At 41.6% G+C, this 26,365-nt stretch overlaps 1 protein-coding gene across 9 annotated transcripts in view; it reads right to left on the bottom strand.

Moving 5' to 3' along the window:
* Positions 1-2,539: 2,539 nt before the first annotated feature.
* The window catches only part of SLC6A6 (solute carrier family 6 member 6), a 93,546-nt gene continuing 69,720 nt past the window's right edge, over positions 2,540-26,365 (bottom strand). For all 9 annotated transcript variants that reach the window (XM_068201989.1, XM_068201985.1, XM_068201986.1 and 6 more), the window contains 9 exons: positions 23,841-23,975; positions 21,800-21,903; positions 21,561-21,685; positions 16,761-16,873; positions 13,976-14,113; positions 12,826-12,928; positions 11,827-11,927; positions 10,957-11,127; positions 2,540-8,755 (listed from right to left, as the gene is read on the bottom strand). In XM_068201989.1, the coding sequence (XP_068058090.1) occupies positions 8,615-8,755; positions 10,957-11,127; positions 11,827-11,927; positions 12,826-12,928; positions 13,976-14,113; positions 16,761-16,873; positions 21,561-21,685; positions 21,800-21,903; positions 23,841-23,975 (1,131 nt within the window). In that variant the 3' untranslated portion in view covers positions 2,540-8,614. The remainder of the gene's footprint in view (positions 8,756-10,956; positions 11,128-11,826; positions 11,928-12,825; positions 12,929-13,975; positions 14,114-16,760; positions 16,874-21,560; positions 21,686-21,799; positions 21,904-23,840; positions 23,976-26,365) is intronic.

Raw genomic sequence — 26,365 nt, 5'->3', positions numbered from 1 at the left:
GCAGCTCCAGCGGGGCGCCTTGGGGATCTGCACCGTGGTAGCCAAATTACCCCACCTCTGAAACCAGACATCCCAAGAAATGACTGCCATGAACCCAGAACACAGCTCTAGTGTCCATGCATCGAGGATTTCTTCCCTATGCTCCCAGTGTGGGCAGCACAGGCTGGAATATTCCCTGGATAAGGCCATAGGGAACCTCTGCTCACCAGCACAGAGAGGGTGAGCTGGGGTTTTACAACCCTTCATGGCCAAGTGGGCAATGCAGGAATTTTCACAGACTGAGCAGGGTATAGGAATACTCCTACTTAGACTGGGCAATCATTGCCACATAAACAACCCCTGTCTGCCATCTCTGGCTGCCTTCCTGAGGCAAAGACTCCAGAACAGGACCCTGCACCGAGGCCTTGCCAAAACCATGGAGCCAACCGAGGCACCGGGGCTGCAGGACGCTGAATGAGCGCCCATGAAACGCGAGCCTCGGGGCTCGGTGTGTCTCCAGGGCTCTGTGTGTGTCCCAGGGAAAAGGTTAGAACGGAGCTGCTCCCTGGCTGGGATGTGCCTCAGTGGGCAGCACATCCCCCTGCTGATGTCACTTCTCGTCCCATGGACCTTGGCTGACGGGAGCAGCTGCAGCGCTGGGCAGGAGATGGCCACCAGGGCAGGTAGTCAAAACCCTTCAGCAGCAGCTTGTGGCACTTAGTGGCTTTTTAAATTTCCTGCTTATTTATTTTATTTTGACCTGAGACACACTGCAGTTGCTTATGAGGCTGCTTAGCCCAGGCAATTCAGGCTGTGCTGATGAGAAGAGAAACCCCTGACAAAGTCCTCAATCACATCCAGCAAAATAACCAGCCAAGCCAAAAAACCCCAACTAAAGACAGCTGTGGGACTGATCCTGGGCCTGCTGTGCTGGAGGCTCAGCAGTGATACTCAAATGTTTTATTTTCACAAGGAGTAGCCACCTGCATGTTGTTTTTTTCTTTCCTTACCTCAAATCAGGACTTCAGGAATGGACACTCTGGTTTAACCTCTGTTTGACTGAAGAGGCCAAAGGGGTCAGGAGGTCAGCAAGCTTGAAATAACCAGTCCCATTCACCAGAAAAATATGATGGGGTGGGTTTTTTTCCTTTCTTTTTCTTCCTATTGGGCTTTTCTGACATATTTGAACTCTCACAGTAGTGGTGCCATGCATGGGCTGGGCACTGGCTGGTGAGAAATGGCTTTCTTTTGCATCTCTTGGGTTTTTTAATTTTGTTTTTTATCTCTTTGATGTATTTTGTTGTGGGTATTTTTTTCCTCACCCCCTTTTTCTTTTGCTATTTATTAACTTGTATCCCATGAATTTTTTCACTTTTACCCTTCTGACTCTCTCCCCATCCCACTGAATGAGGGGGTGAGTGCGTGGCTGTGTGTGGGGCTGTGCTGCCAACCAGGGTGAGACCATGACAGATGTGAAGTTAGTGATTACACATATTTCATATATATATATATATATATATATATATATATATATATATATATAGTATTTTATAAGGGAAAAATACCCCCACACCAAAACCCCCAAAATAAGTATCAGGTTTGAAGGAAAAACTGAGCTACTCAAAGACCCAAAAAAAGAAAAAAGTCCAAGAGCATAGCTGGTTTATAAAGGAAAGTTTTATTTTCAGTTATAAGGTGATTACAAACTCATCTAAAAAAGCAAAGATGACTTAAAAATATCCATATACATTTTATTTATCTAAAAAGCAAAACAGAAACTGCAAAATACAAACATTTACCATATACACAAAGGCTAGGGGGGTTTAGGATTAAATTACACTCCAAGGTTTTTTTCAAATACAAATATTCCGTTTTGGAACACACAAAAAAATGTTTTAAAATGTTTTAAAAATATTTTTAATGTTTTTTTTCTTTAAAAAAAGTTCAGATGACATTTTTAAGGAGGCTATCATCGCCCTCGCCTCCTTGCTGCATGTGCTACTCATTATCACATTACTGTAGTCACAGTTGCTAGGAATTTAAATAATTAAAAAAACACCACTGTTTTTTAGCCAAACACATCAAACAAGATGGATCACCTCTTACTATGTGAAGTCCCTGGCAACATTATCAGGTAACAATCACAACATTACACTGGAGAAAAATAACATCTTACTGAATAACGAGCACTTCAGAACAGTACTGGGATGCTGCGATGCTGAGAGACCAGCGCTGGCTTCCAGGACAGGAGCAGGTCATGAACTATCTCAACTTGCCCCCTCAGGTTTTGTTTGTTTTACCAGCCTCTCAACATAATTTTGCCACTGTTTGTTTGTTGTTGTTTTTTTTTTTTTAATTTTTTTTCTTTATATAGTGAAAAAAATTTCAACTCTTTCTAACATCTCAGCTGCAGAAGCAGGTACATTTAGGAACAGTGTGTATCGTGCTCACTGTGCTACAGGGCTGAAGCCTTCCCCCACAAATGCACACACACATGCCACGTGCACAGCTCCTTAGCATCATCGAGTTTTATTATTGTTTTTAAATAGCTTTTTTCTCCTCCCATTATTTCTTCTGATTCCTCAAGTCAAGCCACGTTTTCCCTGTGCTGCAAATATGAAAGTGAGCAGCACCGTCCCACTGTGCACTGCAGAGCCACAGGGAACAAGCCTCCCAAACTTGCCTCTTTAAAATTATCTTCAATTTACTTTACTCCTAAACTCGTGGTAATTAAATTCTGACACTTCTACTGATTCTTTCAAATGAGGACACATCAGCAATACAAAAAGGCTGTGTCTGCCATTCAATTGCCCAACATTACCAGCAGGGTCAGGCTCTTTTCCAAGCACAAACCCTGTCACCAAAGTTTTGCATCTTTGATGGGGATGGGTGGGTGATTTGTTTTCCTAAAGTTTTCAACCTGCAAAATTTTGAGCTTGTCCCTGTTTTCTGGTCAAATGGTATCCCAGGCTATTTCTGCTCGTTTTAGGACATAGGTAAATTGAAATCACCAATTCCCAATGACAACTGGAAAAAAACCACACAAAGAATGTGACTTTTTCTGTTTATTTTTAATAGAAACAAACAAACTGAGATTCTTTTTTTCAGAGAAGCATTGTCCATGTACACATTTCTTTTGGGCTGGCAGAAAAGAGCCACAATCTGGTAGAGGGTGTGGGGCTGGTTATATTCTGGCAGTTTTCCAGTGGGTGCTGGTGCTGGTTATATTCAAGTGTCTCTTGAGCAATCTTTCCCATAGACTCAAATTGACTGCTAACACCATAAGAAAATTTTTGTGACCAAAATATGGAGCTCAGGGCACCTCTTTTGCACAAGTTCAATGGTTTCTTAAATGTCAAGTGTCACCAAATCAACTAAATACTTTGTTTCTTAAGTTTATCTTTGAGTATAAGAAATAAAACAAGCTACCAAGGTCTGACAGTTCCTGACCTTTGCTCATGCAAATATACAAATACACAACTACACGTCAATCCTAACCACAAGGCTTTGGATGCTGATTTCGGAGAAAACAAGTCCAGGGCAGCTGCCTGAACCCACACCACACCCAACCTCCCATGCCAGGAGCCATGTGGTGCCTACAAGGAGCCAGAAGAGCTTACAAATCAAACCTTAAGGCTTCTTTGGAGGGGCCATGGTCCAGGGTTTTGTTATTACTTTCCCTCTTCCACCATGCCCATTTAGGAAAGACCGTTTGGACAGCCTGGCAGGTTGGCTCTTTGCAGGCAAGTGGTGCCTAAACCTCCTCAATCCTCATCCTGAACAGCTTGGCAAGATTTACACACATGATTTGCAGCCTAGGAATAGAAGCAATGTCCCCACTGTGTGCGTGCATATGAGGGTGGAAGATTTCATCTACTAGTCTACTGAAACACAGATTTATTTTTATTCTTTTTACTGAAAGTGCGCAACTTCCATTGAATCTCCTTGGAAATGATGTCAGGGTCATCTTTCTTCCAAGCATACTTGAGCTGCTTAACTAACTTGTCCACTGCATTCAATGCACAGCTTATTTAACATTTTATATACATTATGCCTCCATGAGTGATCCTGCAGGGACCACAAGGCATGGAAGCTAATAATCAGTTATTCAAAAGTGTTCAAATCCTTCTCCCACAGCTGGAAGTTTGCCAGTGATGCAACAAGTGGGAGCTTTGAACTCAAATGAGAAAGCACAACCTCAACAAAACAGAAAGTCTCCTTAGCAAATAAAAACAGACCAGGAGGAGACTTGGAAAAGATCTATTGAATGGAGATGTCCATGTGTCTTCAGATCTACTTGAGTTATCTAATGCTGAGAGAAAGAAGAGGAACCAGGAGCATCTGCAGTTGGGAAAGGAGGATGAACACAGGGCTGGAAACAGCTGCAGGAGGTGCTGTCCCGGCGGCGACAATAAAAGCTCTGCTGATGTTGTTGGGGTTTTCTTGCTGTTACAGCAACTCTAAGGCTGCACTATTTTTTTCCCCCTTCTTTTTCTCATTTTGTCCTCTCCTCAAGAACAGCAGTGAAAATCAATTTTGCTGAGCTGTTTCAGCAGATTCTACCTAACTCCCCTCCACCCCGAATTCCAGGAGCTGTGCTGCTGCTGTGGGGTGGCCACCAGCACTGCTCTAGATTGCAAATACAGCTGCCAGGCTTTTGTATTTTCATTTACAACACAAGAACAAATCCATTGTGGACCTACTATCTCAAACTTGAAAGAGGACTTTTCTAAGTGTGTGGATCTGTTTGGACCAGATGAAAAGGAAAACTATAGATGAGAAGGAAAAATAGAATAATAACAACAACAACAATAAAAAACCAGTTCTATTTATGAAATCATACTGTTTAAACACTGAGATACAGACTACTGGTAAAGTCCCTTAGGAAAGGTACTCATTCAGAGAGATCATCACTAGTGACAGGTGAACTGAAAAGGTTTGGAAAATTGAGAAAAATAAGAAATAGATTAGAAAAATTTCATGGGGAAATGTTCCCCTTTACATTTCTACTATCTCTTGATTTCAGTTCAGCTGGAAATAAATACTGCTGAAACTCTGCTGTTTTCAAGCCCAGAAGACCCCATGAATACAAAGGTACATGAAACATGAAAAGGTGTGCGTGTTGTCTTGGTTTAGGCTGGCTTAAATCTCAGGGATCTGGTTCTAAAGATCTCATGCCAAAACTGCACTGTTTTCCCAGATCCAAACCAGTTCATCTATAACTAGTCATGATGCTTTAACACAGAGTTCCTCATTTACACAAAACAGGTAAAATACGTCATAAGAGTTTAAACAAGTAAATATTGGAAAAAAAATCAGTTGTCTTTGCAGTCAAAATAGGTAGAAAACACAAACTTTTTAAAAAAATTATGTTTTAATAAATTTGGCAGAGGATCATATTGAAATGCAAATTAATCACCAAGAAAAGTTTAGAAATCTGATAAAATTGTCAGGTAAAAACCCCAAACTGTAAAAATGCAAATGTGCTCACTGGAACTCAAACCCCAGATAAAACAAGAGGAATTAAGTACATTTTTTTTTTGTCAGGGGAGGGAGGAGGGGAGAGGGGAACTGTTTTCCAGAAACAATGATTTCTTGGCTCTTGGTGAGTCCCAGCCCTCCCTTGCAGTCGTGCTGAAGAGCACAGCAGGGCCAGGGAAGCTGACACAGAGAATCTTCAATGAGGTTGTTGCATATGTGCGAGACCTTTTCACTTGGAACATGGAAGCGACTGATTTGAATGGCACAGTTTGTACAGAAATGGGGCTGGGTTCTATTCTCTGGTAGTTGTATTTTGAAAGGTGTAGTATTATCCCTCTGGTTCTTCCCACTAAGACACTCTCCACAACACAGGAGATGCCTAAACACCCAGCTGACTTGCTGGTGACATCTTTGACGTAGCCAAACCATTTTTTTCCCTAACTAAAGCTTGTCTCAGCTCTATGGCACAAATGTCATGTGCAAACTATATAATCTCAAACACAGTTGTATGACAATGTATATATATATAAAAGAAATAAATCAAGCATCAGTGTTTCATCTGCACTCACAAAAACCATTAATTTAGACCCCCCTAACCTTCTACTTCGTCTTCACCCGTGTCTGTTTACTGCAGACACTGATTGTAACTCAAAAATGAGAGTCCAAGCTGAAGCCCACTAAGAGAGTGGTTTTGGTTACATTTCCTTGCCTTTGATTGTTAAAAAAATAAAATTGCTGCATGCATATTTCTTTATTTTGGGCACATTTGATGACACCCACTGGCTCTCAGAATTCCTCCTGTAACTTTGGGTGGTTTCTGCTACTGGCCCAGCAGGTGTCATTTAGATGTTTGCCATCTCCAGCTGTGCAAAAGTTTCCTTCAGTACTCTCATAATACAGCAACCAAAAAAAAACAAAACACAATTCTACCATGGCTGGTTTTATTGCTGCAACTCTGCTCTCTGTTGTAAAAGTATCTACGAATTCAAACTAGAAGGATTTGGAAGTTATAGATACAGCAATGTTCTTCTTTAATAATTAATAATTAGTTTGGTCCATCTCTTAGTTTTAAATCTCCCCATTACAGGGAAACCAACAAGTTAAGAAATGTTTGTGCTGCTGTGGCCAGCTAGCACATGGGACAAGAAAAAATGAAATAAAGCTACTGTGTAGGAATGTTAAGAACTGTTTATGTTCCTGTTTAAATAAGTGACAACCTCTGCCTTGACAGACTAAGCTTACAACAGAATAAGCAGATACAAACTCTGCTTTTATCAAGCATTTCTTCTAAATACCTTTGGATAGACTACCTGTGGTATCATAAGAAAAAAAACCTCTCTCCCTCTAATACAATGCCCACATGACAAGGCTGAGTTTTGCCAGAGAACCCGTTCCCAGCACAACCTGCTCAAGTAAAAAAAAAAAAAAAAAGAAAAAAAGAAAAAAAAGAAAAACTGAGAAAAAGGCTTTTGTCCATGTTTTGGACAGTTTTCAGGGATCCAATTCCCCACAGAAATATTCACATACACTACATGAAGTGGAATCCCCATTCCTATACTCCTTGTAGGGGTTTCTCTTCACTTCCCAGTCTCACCTGGAATGGTACCCGATTCCTTCTGGCCAACACAAGATATTTCAGTATTATGTGTTCCCTCTGCTTTAATTTAAATTCCAAAGAGCCCTGTCTCTTCAGCAGATAAGAATCATAAATATGTTTGCCACCCTCCAGCCCCCCTAAAATAAAATAAAATAGAATAAAATAAAGTAAAATAAAATAAAATTATGGGTTAATCTAATTATGAGCAAGGAGACTGGGGCCTCTAGGTCCACTACTGCTATTTAGTAACACGGGACTCACGTAGTCCTTTTGTCTGTTCCTCCAACAGCAATGACCTCCCCCCCACCCCCAATAAATAAATAAAGCAAATCCTGGTTACTGAACTTGGAAAAGCATTTTTGAGATACATGGATGAAAAGCACCTGTTTGCTGTGTGATATTATTATCATCATTACTATTATTATTAACAACATGTCTGTTATCAATGCCAGTTACACCAGGTGAGTGTTTTGTTACACCAGGTTTTGTTCCTCCTGTCAGAGATGACCTGGTTTGTGTTCACCTCTGGACTGTCAGAGTCCAGTAGTGATTCCTTTATTTTCCTGCTCAAACCAAAGTCCAAATGAGGGAGCAAACACCTGAAGCACCCAGAGAGCAGGTGCTGCTTTTTCCCTCTTGGTGCTCTGTGCTCATCTCTGCTGTCCTGGGGACAGGCTGCCCTCCCAGTCTGCAGAATTCAAGTTTACACCAGTGCCACCACACCAAAATACAGTTTGCTGGGAAACTCAGGAGCAGGTACTCAACCTCCCTGCTCACACACAAACAGCAGGCATTTAAGTTTGAAAAGAAAACCTCAAAAAATTTAAAAACAGTAAGAAAAAAAGACTGAATCATGCCAAATCCTGCATATGCCTTCCTCACGTTCTCCTCAGATGGTGTGACAGGGTCCCAGTGCTGTCCCTGGGAAGTACAGCCACAAGATTGTTCACATCCAGCTTCTCTGCATCCCTCGCAAACTCTCCACTCCAGCTGTGTGGCTATATCCTTCTCCAGGGACTGCACTAAACAAAGCTCTACCCACTCCCTAAAGTGACCCTGACGCCTGTCGTTTACCACAGCTGAACCAGAGGGTGGAAATACTACACCTTTGAAAATTCTCTTGAAACAGCATTTTTAAAAAAATGTATCTCTCAACAGAGCTCCTTTTGTGTGTTCTGTAGGTTACCCTGCTCCCAACCATACCAGCACCTAAAATTGCTTTCTGAGACTTGAATGTATTGCTGGCAAGACAATCAATTCAAGTGGTAAGGTGTATAATATTTAGAGATAAAGATATATATATTTAAAAAAACCCAATAATAGTAAATTCTTGTAATATGTCTAGTCTGATATGAAAGCTCTCCCTCTACAGAGAGACGTCTGCTGTGATTACCTTACAAAATATTAAAAAAAAAAAACACACACAAAAAATAACTTTCTCTGTGAGAAATAAAAATAAATCCTAGTGCAAATATAAAGCTCTGTAAACCTGGTCCTATGAGAATCTATGGTTAGTAAACGGCAGTTAAAGCAGGTTTATCCTCTCACAGAGAGAGCTCACATCATGGTTTCCACAATGATATGAGTTGGCTTGATCAATCCACCATTCGAAGTTCCATTGGGGCAGAAGGGGGTGCCACTCTCCGTTTCTTTGGACCACCGATTCACTTCCTTGGGGGCAGCCACCGCCTTTATCCTCTGCAAGAGAGAAGGACAGCAGAGGTGAGAAGAGCGGAAGGCCTCTGAGGAAAGCAGAGGTGAGATGAGCAGAAAGCCTCTGAGGAAAGCAGAGGTGTGGAAACCCAGGGCACCGGGAATATTTCTATCTGCTCTGGGGTGTCCTGACCCCCAGGGGAGCACTGACTTTGACCCTCATTCATGGAGAAAACTTCCTAAGCCTCAAAGTTAACTAGAAACCACAAAAGTGTGAAATAGATTGTAGATAGTAATATAGTATGTCACTTGGGTGAGAAATTTAGGTTTTAGGATTTTTAGTATGTTATAGATGGGTTCAAGATGGAGGATATAGGGTGTTGTCTTGAGTTCCTTTCTTCTTTCTTCTTCTTCCTCTTTCTTCTTGGGTTTTAGTGGTGTCTTGTAATTGGGTAGAAAAATCTGCATTGCAGGTCTTTAGGGGTCAGTTATTGGGTTAGAAAGGAAAATAATTAAGGTGTCACTTCTTAATTGGGTAGCTCAGTTTTTGATTAGACTTAAAAGGCCTTGTAACAAGAGATTGCTAGCCATTTTTGTGCTGTTTTTCCTGCACACAGGGTCTGGTGCAGACAGCGTGCTGAAGTTTTGATAAGATAACAATAAACAGAAGCTGAAGACCGAAAAAGTCCAATGCGTCTCTCGTTCCTGACACAGAACTGCTCCAGGAGGGTCTCCCCTGCCAGGGGAGCCCGCAGGGAGTTGCCCAGCTTGGGGCCAGCAAACTCACACAGAGGTGAGATGGGCAGAAGGCCTCTCACCCTCTTTCCCGTGAGGAAAGCACGGGTGAGATGAGGAGAAGGCCTCTGTGCCTTCATGTGCAGGACCAGCATTCCAAGGACAGGGATGGCGGCTGTGGGAGATGTGTGGCGTGGCTCTGTAAGGATGTGGGGATCTGTGGAGCCTTCAACTCCTGCTCAGCTGCAGAGCCTGATTTGGGGCAGGGAAGTCAGGCAGGAGCATTACCCAGCGTCCTGCACATTGGGCTTTCAGTGCTGCAAATGATGTGCATCCTCCTTCCTCATTTAGAAACAGCTCTGCCTCTCGGCCCAGCCTTCACTGCCAAGTGGCAACTTCTGTCCTACATCTCAATTCACAAAGGAAGGATTGAATGGCATCTGACCAGTGTTTGCTCTCCTTCCTTTCCTAACATGGTCTTTGAACAATGTTTTGGCTACTTTTAGACTTGTCTCTCATGGTGACAATGGTGACAATGTAGACAGGAAAATTAACACTTATGCCCTGGCCACAGCTGAAAAAGGCCATTAACACTTGGACGAGAACAAGTGCAAGTGTTTGTGCTCTGAGAAATGTTTGGGTTTGGTATTTTTTTAAATCCTATTCTCTTTTTTCCTAACCCAAAGTCTCCCAGTTTCTTTTCCAAGAATACCCTGAGCTGCATTTAAGATTAACTTGTTAGGCAAAAACAAAACTAGTCTGAAAACTTTGAAGAGAATTGCTAAGTTTCATGCTTGCACAGCCTCTAAAAACTTTCCAGTGCAAGAAAAAAAACAATTACAGGAGCCCAGACTGAACTGCAAAGTGCAAGAAATTTCCTGCAAATCCGAAACTGAGGGAATCTGCACTGTCAAGTCTTAATCAGACACAAAGTTTTCCAAATACCAGGGCAATCTGGATCCAGTGTTTCAGTTTGAAATAAACACAAATTAAAAAAGCTAAAAAGTCAAGCCCTCTGTCAAGAGGGTTTGAATTTTATTTAGTCCCTCACAGTGAAGGACATGCCTAAGAGCCATATAGTCCACAGGTGTATCTGAATTTCCTTGAAATTCAATGAGTTTTCACACAACCGGGTTTGACCCAGGTCTCTCTCTATCTTGCTTTCCCAGCAATTTTCAGGATGGTGCTTCTGCGTCCCTGGGGGCTGGAGAAGAGAAACCTGAGACTCAGAAACACCCCAGTCCTTGAATGTTTGTCTGCACGTGGAGGTAATGATTTGCCAAGCTGGAAGCTGCACAAGTGGGACATGAGTAAAATCACTTGGTGTTTATCTGAGGACAGAAGGCTTTGTGTTTGTTCTCTTTCTACTGTTTGCCCAGAGGACAGGTGATCTTTAACAGTCTTATTTGCCTTACCTGGGAAAGGTGGCAGTTTTCCAAGCATTACTTTGTATAAAACACAACAAGTTAAAGCTCCCTTTCTCCTCTAGACAGACAATTGGTTGTTCTTACCTCAATGAGTGACCCATCTGACCGAATGATGCGGATGACCATCACCATAGGGATGCAGATCATGGAGGAAAGGGCAAGAACCCAGCCCAGGCCAATTGCCCAGTCTGGGTATGTGTAGACCTTGTTGTAGGTCAGTGGTTTATACTTGGCCAAAGAAAAGATAAAGCACCCCTGTGGATGAGAAAGGAAAACAAAGTGAGGATCAAAAAAATGCTTAAAGCAGTAGGGCTCTGGTGCAACCACTGGCCCTGGGGAAGACAGGCAGTGAAAGGCAGAGCTGATGGATACCACATGTATTTTAAACGAATGGGGGAATTGTTCTTCCATTTCAATCATTGGAAGAGCATCTGCATCTGCTTATAGCATCTGCTGTGTGATGACAGGGTGCTATGAGATGGTGCTGAACAGCTGCAGTACACTGCCAATTCTTCTTCACGGCTCAACTATTTGCTGTACACTGCAAGATTACCAGGATGTGCTTTCCACCCAATGAAATACTTCATGCCAAGGTCTGCCCCAGACTGCTAAAGTCTTTTTATTACAACAGCCTAGGAGTCTTATATCTTAAAGTAGGGACTGCTCTTTGGAGAGTGAGTTTTCTCTTCACGAATGTAGAATTTTGCCAATCCTAAGAAAAATTCACTTAAATGTAGCCAACTGCAATTTGTGCAGGCACAGTAGAGACTAGAGAGCTGTCATGTTAACAGCTGACATCTGAGAACATCATGTCTTTGAGAGGTATGTTCAAGCCTTCAGCTTCTCTTTGCAAATTGGCCTCTGATTGCAACAGCCTTCCCTTGAGGAGAAGCAGCAAGAGGTGGCTTAGCACTGCCAGGCATAAGGCTTGAAAGAGCACAGGTCAGTACTCACCACGCAGAGAACTGGTGTGATCACAATCCAGCTCCACTTCATCCAGGGACCAGGTCTGTATCCAATCATATCCTCAATGGCATCATAAATATTATCAGCGCCTGTAAGAATCGAGCAAATAAAAGCCCTGCAAATACTGTGGGATTAAAGCTGCTTTCCTTGGCTCCCTAAGGGGTATTTAAAGGGAAAATGAGGGTGTCAGATGTATTCTTCAAATACTTTCCACAGCTGTGAAGTCCAAGACCATTTTCTTGAAAAGCTCAAAGGTTGGGGGATCTCTAATCTCGCCCTCCCCTCATTATTTGGCTGCAGGAGCGCGATGCTAATCTCTCCTGCCCCTGTCACACCCCCTCTCCTCTCTCCAGACTCTCCCTGAACTTCCCAGAGGGATCACCATGGGAAAGACTTGACAGCAAACAGTGCACCTGCTTCTACAGAAATCTGACTTTGTTTGTTTTGCTTTTCCGAGGCGATGGAATTCATGGAGAATCAGAGAAATCACCAGTCCTAATCGGCACGCATCTGATTATTCCCCAGCCACAGCTCAGGCAGCTAGAGAGGCCACTGTCAGACTGTGGTGCTTGGCATTGCCAAAAGTAATGGGGCAGAATATACTTTCAGCTTTCTTTTTGTACTTTCTGTTTGATTGGCTTGTCCCTGCAGACATTGCAGCTCTGAAAAGAAATTCTCAGAGACAAACAAAAATTTTCACGGCTGGCCACACTTTCAACTCTCACCTCTAAACTTAACACATGAAAATACTTAATTGTGCCCTTATTAATTAGCAATGGAAGAGTACTCATTTTTTGTGGAAAAAACACTGGAGTTTGGATTCATCCCAGATGCAAATTTGTCTCCAAGAGGTCAGGGCAAATTTATATTAATGGCATGTGTCTGTTGCTGGGAAGAAGGCTCTGGGGTGGCTGATGATTATATATTTGGCTAGAAAAATTGTCACTGATTCATCAAAAGTTATGAGATGAAAGGATTCTCACTTACCATAAACCCAGGCTACAGCAATACATTCAAAGAATGCAACCCACAAAAGGCATACACCACTAGCTGCATAGTAGTCAAAGAGTTGAAAAACATACATGCCACCCTGTAAAAGAGACACATTTGGTTAAGATCCCACAGGAAAAAAAAAAAAAAACAACAAGAATTCAGGCCCAGCTCCCAGTAACATCTACCAACATATCCCACTGACTCCTGTCCAACAAGAAGCAGCATCTAGCAAATAGGTAAAGTAAATATTTGGCATTACCTTTCCCAGGGAATATGCATGTTTACTACAGGAATAACTCCAAACAAGACAATGATTAAACAAAATTAAGCCACTTAATATAATCTACTGAGACACTTAAATCTTTCTTTCTTACAAGTATTTTAGGATGGGCATTTAAAGAAACAAATGCTTACCTCCTAACATTAATACCTTAAAAAGACTAAATATGAAAGTCAGTTCATCAGGAGGATCTTCATTTACTTATTAAGTGAAAGGGCTACTTTCATGAAAATAGTTCATTTTTTGTTTTATAACTCTATTTATACTCTGCTGTTAGACTCTACTCTTACACTGCACTTTCATTTGAAAAACTGTGGGGTTTAGGCATCTTTGTTACAGGTGCTAGTTTACCTCCCACACTCATGCTCTTTCAGTTGATTTTAAAATCTGACTTGGGTTTTATTTTGAAGATAAATATCACAACAGTGCAGGCACTGGAACATATTCCTGTCTTGTTTATACTAGAATAAACCCAGTGGTATTTAATTAATTCAAATCTGTGTAACTAAGATAAAAATCTCTTTCCCTGCATGCCACTGGATGGGTTCTTAAAGTGCTTGGTTGAAGGTTTCCTCTATGTTACATCATTTAGAACTAGATGTTAATACTCATACTCATGCTGACTGGTACCTGAGATCAGATTGAATTTAATGAGGTTGCATGTTTCTGTTCCTGTGACTGAAAAGGGAAGGGACATATAACTCCCATTCAAAATGCTTTCAGATCTAGGGACGAGAGATGCTCTGTCCATTTAAAAAACACTTCTCCTCTGAGTCTATAATTCTTTGCAGTCTCAATCATAGCTAAGACTGGCCTGAAAAATGGCTAAAAAAGAAGGCAATTTGCAGCATTGGTACTACTTACCTCAGTCACCATAGTTAGTCCCAGAAGATAGCTAAGGAAACACACTATAGCGATGAAGATTTCCCGTCGGTAACCCTTCCTTAGGAAGGATGGGTGCAGATCAACTAATGATGTGATCTGTCCTTCAACTTCAACAAACTAAAGGGGGAAAACAACAGTGGAGAAATTACTTGAAGATTACCTGCCATGCAGTTCATCCAGGCTCCTGCTTGAACAAACCCTCCCCAGCAACACCCCAGCCCTGTGCTCTGTGCTGCTCTTGATAAAGAAATAGAAACCGTTCCTTTGTAACCCCGAGGCTGAAGCGTGGGGGTAGCTTTCAGGTTGGAACAAGCTTTCAGAATTTCTTTTTAATACCTAGAAGCCTTATGAGCTAAAAAGGGGCTCTGCAAATGCAAGCCACAAGGATGAAGAAGGCGCTTATGGGCCTGATGACAGGAAGGCACTTATTTGGCTTTTATGCTGTCACTGTTCCAGATGAACACAGGATGTATGCTAGAGAAGAGGCAGAGGGAAAACACTCAAAAGTCCAAGCTAGGAGAGTACCTCCCAGACTTTTTCTGATGTGCCAGGAAACATCACAGATACTGGTAAGTTAATTCCACAATTTTATATAATTCTGCTCGTTAGTGAAAATCCAGCCAAGAGAAAGCAGACTGTGATGTGAAACAGCAGCTCTTCTTGACTGAACGTGTCCTTTGTGGGGCTGTGAGAGGAGAATCTCTGACTGAGACTCTGGGTACTTCTGCAGCAATAATGGAGCTGTTCATACAGTCCACATTCAATGATCTGGCAAACTATTTGCACTTGTAAAACAAAAATGAAGCTCTGAATAAATGAGCTAAAAGTCTTCATGATAACTTTATTTATACTTACTTGTCTTTGGAAAACTATACAACTGTGTAACTTGAGTTAAACAAATAACCCAAACTGCATTTGAATAAAAGTTGAAAGTTAATTAAAAACCAGATCTTTCTGCAGCTGGAGGAAAGCAACTGCTGAACTTCCCCAGGTGAAACCATGGAAGGGATCTTGACTGATCTGTACTTTCAACCTGGCAAGGTACAAAAGCACCAAGTTCACTGAAGACACGAGAATATGGATTGGAGGTATCCATCAAGGCTGCCTCTGTAGAAAAGATCTTCACTTTAAGTAGATACATCATCTTAACTAATAACTTATCATGGGGAACCTAAGACAGAACTTATTTGAGAAAAAGCTGCATTCTCCTACCTGGCACCTCATTGCTCTTACAGCACCCAGAAATGCCCTATAACAACCCTACCCTATTTCCTGAAGTTCTATTTTGGAAATACAGACTGTTCTGCAAACAGATTTTGTCCTCCACCAAATTTTACTGCCTCTTGTCTTGTTACTTTGACTTATGTAAAACTGGTTTTCTTTTTAAATGCAATCCTTTCCTTTGAGTTGATTTGATCTGAAACTGCTCTGGCATTCCAGAAACCTGCTTGACTGCACTCCAAAAAACCAGAGGGGTGGAGGAGAGAAATTAAGCGCTCCAATTAGTTTTAATCATTCTGCACAGTGAGGAGCTTTTTAAAATGACTAGACAGCTTCCAATTTGCATAAGCATAGGGTTGCTGAACCACAGCATTGGGTACTTTCACATTTACTTAGGAGCAATTGAGAGTTGCTCACTAGAGTTCAAAGATTAGGCCATAAAGAGCAATTTAGAGCAAATGAAATTTAAAAAAAAGTCAGAGATTAAGTACACAACAACTGGGTAAAATTCCATTTACAGAGCTCTCCTCATATGAGAGAGCATTTAGGCTACAGAAACATTTCATCCTTATGAATACATAAATATATATATTTAGTCTTAATGACTTTACATTTGAATGCAGAAAACTTTGCCAATTTTGAATGCGTAGTTACTGCATAATCCCTGGTCACCCATGTTTCCTTGTAAGTAGACTGTTTAGAAATGATTTACTGGTTCCTTGGCAGTATTTAGTCCAACATTCCTACAACTAACCACTGGGAAAAATAACCTAACTTCCTGACTGAACTTTTTGATTTTTTCCATGCTCACTAATTAATAGCAGTGTGTGCTATAAAATTAGTCCAGCTGGAATCTGAGATGCTTTCTGGCCTGTTTGGAGGTACTGAATGCATGCTGCTGACGTGAAAAGTCAGCAGGATCCCACATTGCTCAGCACCTCCAAGCCCAAGGCCACCAAAAAAGGCTGCAGCTTTGTCCTCTCACTGTTCTTGAAGCCACCCTGGATATACTGTACAAAACATTATGTGCTTTTTTGTACCTCATGCTGACTTTGCTTTTCTTTTTTGGCACTTGGCAACCATCAAAACCCATACTCCTAGTAGTTATTAATTGTTAGTTTTTTAATGATGGTGTATACACCCTGCAGGTGTTCACAATGGCACAAACGACTCTGTGGAACAGACTACTGCAGTCCTTTATGTTTTAAAAGATTAAGCTTTTTTTCCAAAGTAAGAAAATACTGTGACCAAAATGGTGGTATTTTGTGGCCAGACTAGGAGTGAAATTTAGGTTAGGGAGTACTGCCTAGTGGGATAGACCCCACTAACTCTTGATGACAAGGGCTTACTGAGCAACACAATATGATGAATAAACAGTTGTAGATTCATCAAGTGCAGCCCCTACACTAAAAAGCAACCCAGATGAATTCCTGTCAAGCAGCATTAGAGTTATTCTCTTGTTAATTCACGCCTGTAAAACCAGCTTTTCTCAGTGAGCAGTGCTGACACAATAAGTCACACATCCCTTATCCATTGTACTAACCTGGCTATCCAGTCCAAGCAACAGAAGCATAATAAAAAAAAGGATTGCCCAAAAGGTGGGCAGTGGCATCATGGACACAGCTTTTGGGTAGGCAATGAAGGCCAGGCCTGGACCTAGAGAAACAGAAAATAGGGAGGAGGGAAGGGAAGGGAAGAAAAGTAGTAAGTACCAGCTCTTTGGTAAAGGTAGCCACCCTCAAATTCAGGAATGCTTGGTTCCGTTCAGATAAATCCAAACGCAGCTGGAAATACCAGGAATGAAAGAGTTTGGCTCTTTTATCTGAAATCGAAGCACGCATGACTACAGCAGAAACCACGGGCAAAACCCCAAGGCCAGTGCTAACAGATCTCCAGTTTTAACATCTGTCTCAAACATGCCAATAATGGAGGCGTCCTACACTTGCCCTGCACGGACACAGGACAGTCTTGGGGGCTGGGGGACCAAGGGTGACCCAAGGGAATGGCAGAATCCCACTGCTAGCCCACATGGTCATGATGAAGATGATGATGATGAAACTCTAGCATGCAGGGAAGGGGACTCTGCTATAAACATTCCCTGGGCTTTCCACTAGCACAACAACTGCCTCTCTCTGTACGCTACCTCTAAACCCTGCATGGCTTTTCTAAACTGGGGTTTGCACTCTAAGGAGTTTGCTCCTTCTCTTCTGCAAACCCTTCCTGCTGCACTGAGTGATCAGGCTACTCTTAATTTTATCAACTAAAAATTGAGAAAACTGCTGTTAGGAACTGCTGGGGTGTGAAATCACTCTGTGTAAAATTGCTTCCCCATGCTGCTACACCATCTGCCCCTACTGAGGCCAGCCTACATGGACATGCCATGGTGACACTGAGCATAACCATCATCAGCCCCAGCTGCAGGCTGGGCTGCAAGTGTAGGAGGACCAGTGGGGCTGTGGCTGACTGCTTGGGGCTGAGTGCCCAGGTTCTCTGCTCTGGAACCCAAAGTGTGGAGTACTCCTTCCTAGGTGGGGTCTGGCCTGCCCTGTGACCAGGTGTCACCTCACTCGTACCCACACATGGAGCACAGGCACAGTGCTCATCTCCAGAGGCACCCTCACCTGGAGCCAGGTGCTATCAGCCATCCTTTGTGAGAGTTTTTGTGGAAAGAGGAAGAGCCCTCTGCCAGTGGGAGACCGGAACACTGGCAACTCTGCATTTATGGCAGGCTCTCAGAGGAGATGAAGAAATTTGGTGAGGCTGACAAAAAATTCTGAGGGCAGATTACAATTCAGAGTGAAACCAGGAATGCCTGGCTCATCTGCTTGTTTACTTTGGGGAGCCTTCAAAGTGCCAGTTTTCAAGTGGATTCATGTAATTTTGCAATGGGAAAAGGATTTTTTAAAAGATGCTGCAGTGTGGGACCAAAAAAAAAAAATCTTATCTCTGATCTGTGCAGAAAAATCTCTAACACTGCTCTTCCTACCTCCCACTTTTCCTTTCCAACAAGAGAGAAGGGAAAAAAGAAGCAAAAGAAACAGGTAAAATGAGATGACTTTTTTTTCAAACTAAAGAAAACTTTCAGTCACTGAAAATATTTGAACATAAATAAATACAAATTAGCCAACAATCAAACAACTAATTTTATTTTAATGAAACACAACTAAAATTTTATACGACAGAAGATACCAAAAAATTGGTGAATGTCTCAAATTTTGGGGAGCTTTGCTTTTTATCCCCCTTAATTCAGTGGATACAGTAGATCCTCTCTGAGGGAGAGCTGCTAACAGATGGCATTTGCAGCTGATCTGTGCAATTGATGAGACAGATGTAAAACTGCTCTCCTCAAAATTTGCTACAATTTGTATGCTTTGGCCAGTTAAACTGTTCTTGCACTGTGATACCAACTAACACCAAGTGCCCTAAGCCCTGAGCTGATTTTGATTTTCCTTTGAAGCTAAGTGTTGAAATATAAAAAGTCCATGTGAAAGAAAATGTTCCTGGCAAGCCCTCAACCGAAACATAAATAATCTAAAATTTGTATTTAATTTGAAACCCTGTTGTTTTGAAGAGTGTTTTGCAAAAGTGAAGCACTTGTGGCTGCTATGAAAAGCCAGGGAGCACTGCTATGATCCCAGCCCACACACTGGCCGATTGCCATGGGGTGCTGTGGCATGGCTGGAGAGCTGCAGAGGCAGAGACCAGGCAGGCACCAGGAAACCCAAGGCACTATTGTCAGACAAGCTTAATCTGAATTTGTTTGCAAATGGAATTAAAAAAAAAAAAAAAAAAAAAAAAAAAAAAAAAAAAAAAAAAAAGCAAATATTGTGCTGGTGTAACAGTGCTACAAATTGCATGGGTGGTAAAGTATTTTTTCCAGCCAAATAGAGGCCACACGTATTAGACAGGACTCACGATGGTTTTGTTGAGCCCCCACTGCTTTCCTCTCTATCTTTAAAAGAACTTCTGAAAAGAAAAAGCAGCTATTTTGTTCAAAATCTGCTTTCAATCAGGAGTCAGAAGTCTGAGTTAACTGTTGATTAAACTTGCTAAAGCCAGTGAAGGCCAGCAGTGGCCAGTGCTTTCAGCAGGAGCCAGCCCTGGCTGACAAGTGTGTCCCAGGCACATGGCACCAACATTGAATTTGGCACTGGGAAAAAATGTGGCCATGAGATTCTGCTGTCAGCAAATTTGCTGATGCTCCCACGGCTTTCAGGAGGGCAAACAAATGGTGTCATGGATAGGGCAGGAGGAATTTAACTCGCTGGGCGGAGATGGGGTCTCAGCCCTGTGAACAACATCTTCTGCCAAGCGCTGCAGCCAAGTGGCAGCACCTCTGCTTGCTTTTTCCTGACCCAGGGGAGCAGTTCTGACCTTGCATCAAAAGAAACCAAAAAAGGCAAGGCCAGAAAAGAGAGGCTCAAGCACCTGCTGAATCCTCCTGTGCTAAGAAAAAGCAAGAAAAACTTCTCCCAGAGCCCCATGCAGGTCCTGGGACACTCATCCCAGGGGGACCAAATGTCTTCAGTGGCTCTGCACTTATCTCTCTGAGAAAAGCAGCAAGAAAACAAATGGGAAGTGGTTTGGATACTTTTGGATAACTTCAGTAGTGTTTGCTGTCACGTAAAAACGTCCCCTAGGACTTAGCCAAAGACCGGCAGTGATGGGCACCCACTGCATGGTGAGACAGTTGCAATCTCTGGCCATCGGTGACATGGATTTAAATAAAAGAGTAGACAACAAAATATGCAAAAAATCAAAAGCCGAGTTCAGATGCTAGTCTGTGCCCTTGCTGTCCCTATAATGAGCTATTAAACCCTCCTTTAAAAAAATGCTTTTTGAGGTGTTGGAAAAAGTATTTGAACACTTAGTATTTAATCACTAAGCGAGTTAATTTGTGTTTAAAGATTACTTCACAATCCAGTGTTACTACAGAATTGTTTAATTCTAGAAATGTCAGGTGACAGGAATATAGCTGCCTCTATCAGAGATATAATAAAAGAATAAATATTGACCAGATAAAAACCTAATGTACAAATACTTAAAAACACTACTCTTGGAATTGATCCACCTACATATAAATAAAAAAATAGGGCTATTTATGATTCATTCAATAGGATTATTCCCTTGCTTCCTGTTTCCAAACAAAGCAATCAACCTCCAATCAAAATAAGCATTATGGCCAAGATTGTTACTAATTGCACTTGCAAGAGCTATGCCAATTGCAGCCACCCAAGAATCCAGCAATGTCATTAGTTTTTCATTAGCCCTTGTGAAGTGAGAAATTTTTCTTAAAGACTTAACTGCCAGAGCCATGTCATCAGAAGACATATTGACTTTTTCATTTTAACAGCATGTTTGCAGAGGAAAGCTTTCCAATTCTATGCAGGTGAATTTAAAGTGCTCAAAAAATTAGAAAGAAATATCAAAAGTGCACTCAGGTGACATTGCTATTACTAGAATCTGATTAACTTTTAGCCTCATGGCTGTCAAGGCCTGATTCGTTGTTTTTCCATGGTAATTCCTAACTAATCTGTCTGTTCTATGTGAAAACACATGGTTACACCTGCCCTCATGGATTAGAAATGGACAGAGGAAAAATGTCATCTGTTTTGCTTGAAATACAGTCACAAGCTATGAGGATTGAGCTTCTACATCTGCATGTGCATAAGTGAATGCTAATGGGAAGAACACTTCTGAAATAAGGGAGGAGTTTAAGTGTACATCAGGTTTCAAAATGGACTTTGACAGCTCTGTCAACCTCACAGTGACGCTACAGAGAACAAGTGCAGGATTGCAACACCTAGAGTTCCTGTGGGTGAAATGGTCCACAAAACCCTGGAGATGGAGTTCTCCAACTTCTCTTGCCTTTCAGTGATACTTGGGAATGTATGTGTGTATGTCCCTTCAAAAGGCCAAGGTACTAATCACGGCTCAAGTGCCGTGAGCAAGCAACACTAAGCTATAAAAATACATAAACACTGGCAATTTGCATTTGAATAAAAATAAAGGTAGACTGAAAAGAAGGATGGAATAAATTCTTGAATCAGTGACATTCTGGACCCTGGATAATGGTGTAGTTATCTTAGCTCTAATCTCAACTCAAATGGATTAGCATACTCTAGGAAATGTGTTTGCTGCCCTGTTAATCAAACAGTACAACCCCAGCTAACCCTCACTACTCTAGATTAAAGCCCAAATCAACAACGTGCTTATTTTTTCTGGCAATTATGGGAAATCTTGTTCTGTTTTATCACTAAGATGTTAGCTGATTGAGTCTGCAGAACTTTGCTCACACGCTGGGCGGCAGTGCCCACCACCACTGCCACCAACACCATCGTACCTGACTCTGCCACATCAGCAATGTTCACCCCTTGCTCTTGTGCCATGAAGCCCAGGACGGAAAAAATTGCGAAGCCAGACACAAAACTGGTACCACTGTTCAGGCATCCCAGCAGCAAACAGTCCCTAAGTCACACATATGTCATGGAGCAAGTTAATTAAAAAAAAAATTAACCCATTGTCCCTACTTTATTTACATCATTTAGCTAAAACACTAAACCCCCTTGGATGGAAACTTGCCTATAGCAGTTGTATTTGTACTTGTTGTAGCTCCCCAGGGAAGTCATTGCTCCTAAGCAGATTGCATATGAGAAGAAGATTTGTGTCCCTGCATCTATCCAGACCTAAAGGGAAAGACAGAAATACTGTTATTACCAGCATCGTTGCATTGCAATAATCAACACAAACACACAGTTCAAACTAAGCAAAATCAACAAAATAATTGTTTTCATTGAGGGTGAAAGCTAAAGGACCAGGGAGACTGGGAAAGAGAACAACACATTTGCAAGTTTGGCTTTCACAAGGAAAAGAGAATTGTTAGCATCAGAACCCAGAAGAACATAATCTCTAAAACAGTTCCTGTTTCCCCTCCCCAGAGATGCTCAGTATTTCTAGTTTCTTAGTCATTCAGCTGATCCTTCCTGTTGGCGCAGCAATAAACGTGTTTCAGTGCAATAGGAAATGCAGAAGTATTTATAACATTGCTCATTTCTCCTGTAACTCATTTCAGTTAGAGTCAGCCGACAGATTCCTTAGACTGAAGATGTGAAAAGCTTGAGAAACAGGTTTGTGTATTTGGTCTGTTTATTTTTCTAACTTTCTGGTTGTTTTTGTACCTGTTCAAATGCAAGATAAAAAGCCATAGGGGTGGGGGGAAAACAAGCAAAATACAATGCACTTTATAAGATACATATCTGATCTTGGTCTCATGATTCTTTGTCCTGATTACATTAAAAAAAACACATACAGAGTGAAATGACCGTACACTATGAACTTCTTGGCTAGTAAATACATAGCAAGCTATAAAAACACATCCTCTGAATCCCATCTGTTCTCTTCTTTCTGCAAATTGAAGTCTGCTAACACCAGTGGAAACCACCAAGGAGTTTGAGTAAGTGAGAATGTAGACTGAGGACCATTACCTCCTCCCTCCCACCATCACTTCCTAGCACCTTGCTGGGAAGACTGAGGAAACTACGGTCTCCTCAGAGCAATGCTTTTGCTAGACTGTGGGTGGGAGCCAGCCAGCTCACATGAACCTCTCCTACATTATCTGCTGACACTCTGGTTAGGGCTAACAGTAGATCATAAAAATGATAGGGTCCCATAAAAGAAGATTAAATCATAAAATATAATGTCTCCTGTGAAAAGAGCGTCTTGTAAAAGAGGACAAGACTAGACAATGAACCAAATTTTCATGATATTTCTTTCAATTACCCTTTTTCTACTTCAGCCCTTTAGAGACCATTGGAGTTTTATTTTAACCTAATACTCATTAGAAAGAAAGAGCAAAGGCAGATGTTATTTCCTATCACTGTGACAAACATTTTATTATTTTCAAAGATTCCTTGTTTTCTTTTCTTTTTTATTCATGAGGGAGTATTGTATTTTTTTTTTCATTTCTCACATGAACACTGTTGGCTGAAACAATGCTAATTTGCTCAAGCATCCCATACTTGCACTCTGTGAGCACAGACAGAATTTCTATCTATACAAAAAGAGTGAGCCTGGCTCCCACTAGCCAGGGCTAATCAAACAGTAGTTCCTGTGCCTCAGAAAGCATTTTCTCCACCTCTGCATGGCTTTTCATTCTCCTGTAATTTCATTCACTTGTCTCCCAATCTCCTCCTATTGAGCAGTGGGAGATAAGTGACACTGGTACTCACAGTTGTCGCTTGTTGCTCCATCTGTGAAGCTCACGTGTCTCTCCTTTGAAACTAAAGACTATCCTCATTAAAAAAATGCATGTCCCTTACCTTACCAACAAGAAAGCTGAGATTGTATAACGGGACAGAGTCTACAGCCTCAGAATCCTTTGACACAAAAAAAAATACACACGCATACACACACAAACATACACATGGAAAGATGCATTAACACATTTCACAGTGACCTTCTCAAGCAGAGCTCTGGAAAATATAACCCAGCATTAAAGTTCATGCTATATTTGGACCTCTAAAGACTGTGGAAAAAAATTGATTGCCATTACATCAGCACCATCACCCTCCACCATCCCCCTTCGCACAGGAAATCATCCCGCTCCCCACTCCTGCTTCTGTACCTGTGGGTCAGCTAATCGTGAGATATCAGGGTAAAGATAAAACTTGATGCCTTCTGCAGCTCCAGGCAGGGTCACGCCACGGATGAGTAGAACAAGGAGCATGATGAATGGGAATGTGGCAGTGATGTACACTACCTGGAAATAAGAAAAGAAAAAAAGCACATTTAGTCTGTGGCAGCCAAAGCTCCAGAACCAAGAGAGGTCTAACAATGGGAATTCAAAGACCCCTCATACCTAAAAAGGGTCTGACCTGAGTTTCTGTGTCTACCTTTAGTTTAATGGTCTTTAACACCTGATTGCCTTTGGCCTGAGGGCAATGCATGAATCCCTCCACGGGCCCAATCAATGGTCACATCACACATGATTTTATACAATTCATGACTTTGTTCAAATCCCACCTTTGCGTTTGTCTGCCTCACATGACAAGTGCACCTCTGGAGGGAAGTGAAAAGGTTTACTCACTGAGTAACATTAACTGAAACATTATTACCTCATTCTTTATTGGAACTTTAAAACTTCCAAACGGCAAACTGTTTTGCAAGTTCTGCTGCTACCTCTGACCTTGCTGTGCAGCCCCACTGCTGCTCCTACACTCAACCTCCCCAGGAACTGTGTTCAGAGGTGAAGGTAATTTTGTCCTTGCTCCTGTGTCTCCCTCCCTATCTCCTTGAACACATCAAGCCCTTCAGGTTGGCATCAGCCACAACAGTGGTAATTTCCAGTCCTATAACTTAATTCTTGCCCTTGCTGCCTATTCAGCAACATCATTACTGGAAACTAAGGCTCTATTCATCCAGTTTGAAAATATGTCTTCATTATCTTTAACCTCTATTCCCACTCTCTTTGAATAACAGCCTACTTCTCTTCTTGTTATCTCCTCATTCATTTGATGAAAGAGCCCTTTGCTTTCATCTCCAGCACGAGGGTTAATTGAGCTTGCATTTGGACAGTTCTATCTTTAGACCCACACTTTTTGACCTCTAACATTTTGCTTTCTTTGCTCATCAGCGCTTTCCCTCATTTTTTATATAACTGCTGTGCTACAGTCACTACTGTCCAAGAAAGGGCATTTTTCTTGGAGTCGGATGATTCCCCCAGGTAATTACAGTTTGCTGCCATGAGTTAAAATGTATTTTTGTTTTCCAGAATTTGCTTAACTACTGCAAAGCTCCCAGGATGCTCCATTTTTCTTCATAAGTGTGTCCTCTGAGAATAATGAGAATTCAAAGCCTACATTGCCATAATAATTCACAGAGAGGGTTGGTTGATTTCATAGAATGAAAGGAAATTTTTTTCATACATGCCCTTTTTAATTATCTCTTTGAGTTTTCTGTATATTTTCTACAAATAACATGTATTGCACATTAGTCGTTTCACCAAAACCAGGATAAAAGGAGGATTTCTGCACCTTCTTTTTTTTTTTAAAAAGCCAGGACTATGACAAAATCAAAGTTTTCTTACCAAAGGGAAAAAAAAAAAAGCTTTGACGTATTTGCAGGAACTGAATGAACAAAAACCCACAGAGAGGTCTTTGTACTGCAGGTAGAGATTCTCTCACAATGCTGCAGGAATTTTTAAGATAAAGCACATTATCTAAAACTTAAGTATAACTAATATTTTTCATCATCATTTCATATTCATTTGTCCAAAGGTTTAACTAAAAGATTTTAAAGCTACATCTTCCCCCCACCCCCACCCTGCTCTCCAAAGAGGCATTAACACGCTGGAAAGCAGGAAAGTGCTATAAACAACCCTCTACTAAAGTAAACTCAACTTTTCAAATAATTCAAGTCCTCCATTAGAGTTTACAGTTTACTTTTGTTTGACCCCAAAGTTAATGGAGTCAACCGGAGACTTTCCAATGGTTTTGTTGGTCTTTGGCTGCACACCCGCACGAGCTCTGACGCCGCAGAGAGCAGCGAGGGAATTCCTACCAACCACCCTGCTTTAGACATGAGACCATTTTGCAGGATTTGCAGAGAACACAGATTTTTAGATGATCTGATTTTAACAGACCTGTTTTTAACCTTTTATCTTCATGGGGAGTGGAAATAGTACCACAGGGAGCTTGGAATGCCTCTCTCTGCTACCAGAGCCTTTTCTGAGCAGACACCAGGGTTGTCAAAGGTGCTGCAGAAATGTTCATTTCCACCCTGCTGCTGCAGGAGATTTCCTGCATCCACCTTTACTACAAAACTTGTACAAACTCCTCACTGAGTCATATCAGTCAGAAGGAATAGAGAAACAAACATTTTTGTCAATGTGTGCTTTACAGGTGTGGAAGCTGCTCTTTGGGGGAAAGGTGGAGGGAATCCAGGACAAGGGACCAGCTCTTTAATGAGGCCCATTGATAAAAATCACAGAAAGCAAGGCAGAAACTGCAGTAAAGCAAGTGGTTTAGTCAACAGTGGAACTCATGAGGTCTGGCTTCCTACAAAGTTTTGTCTCCTGGTTGATCCTGCAGTGTGCAACAAGCTAAACCTGCTAAATGATGCTCTCTTTGCAGCTGAGGCACTGGAATTTCT

The sequence above is a fragment of the Anomalospiza imberbis genome, chromosome 11 (genome assembly GCF_031753505.1).
Source record: "Anomalospiza imberbis isolate Cuckoo-Finch-1a 21T00152 chromosome 11, ASM3175350v1, whole genome shotgun sequence".
Lineage (NCBI taxonomy): Eukaryota > Metazoa > Chordata > Aves > Passeriformes > Viduidae > Anomalospiza > Anomalospiza imberbis.
Note: the sequence above shows the minus strand (reverse complement) of the source record. Positions and strands in the feature narration are given on the sequence as shown.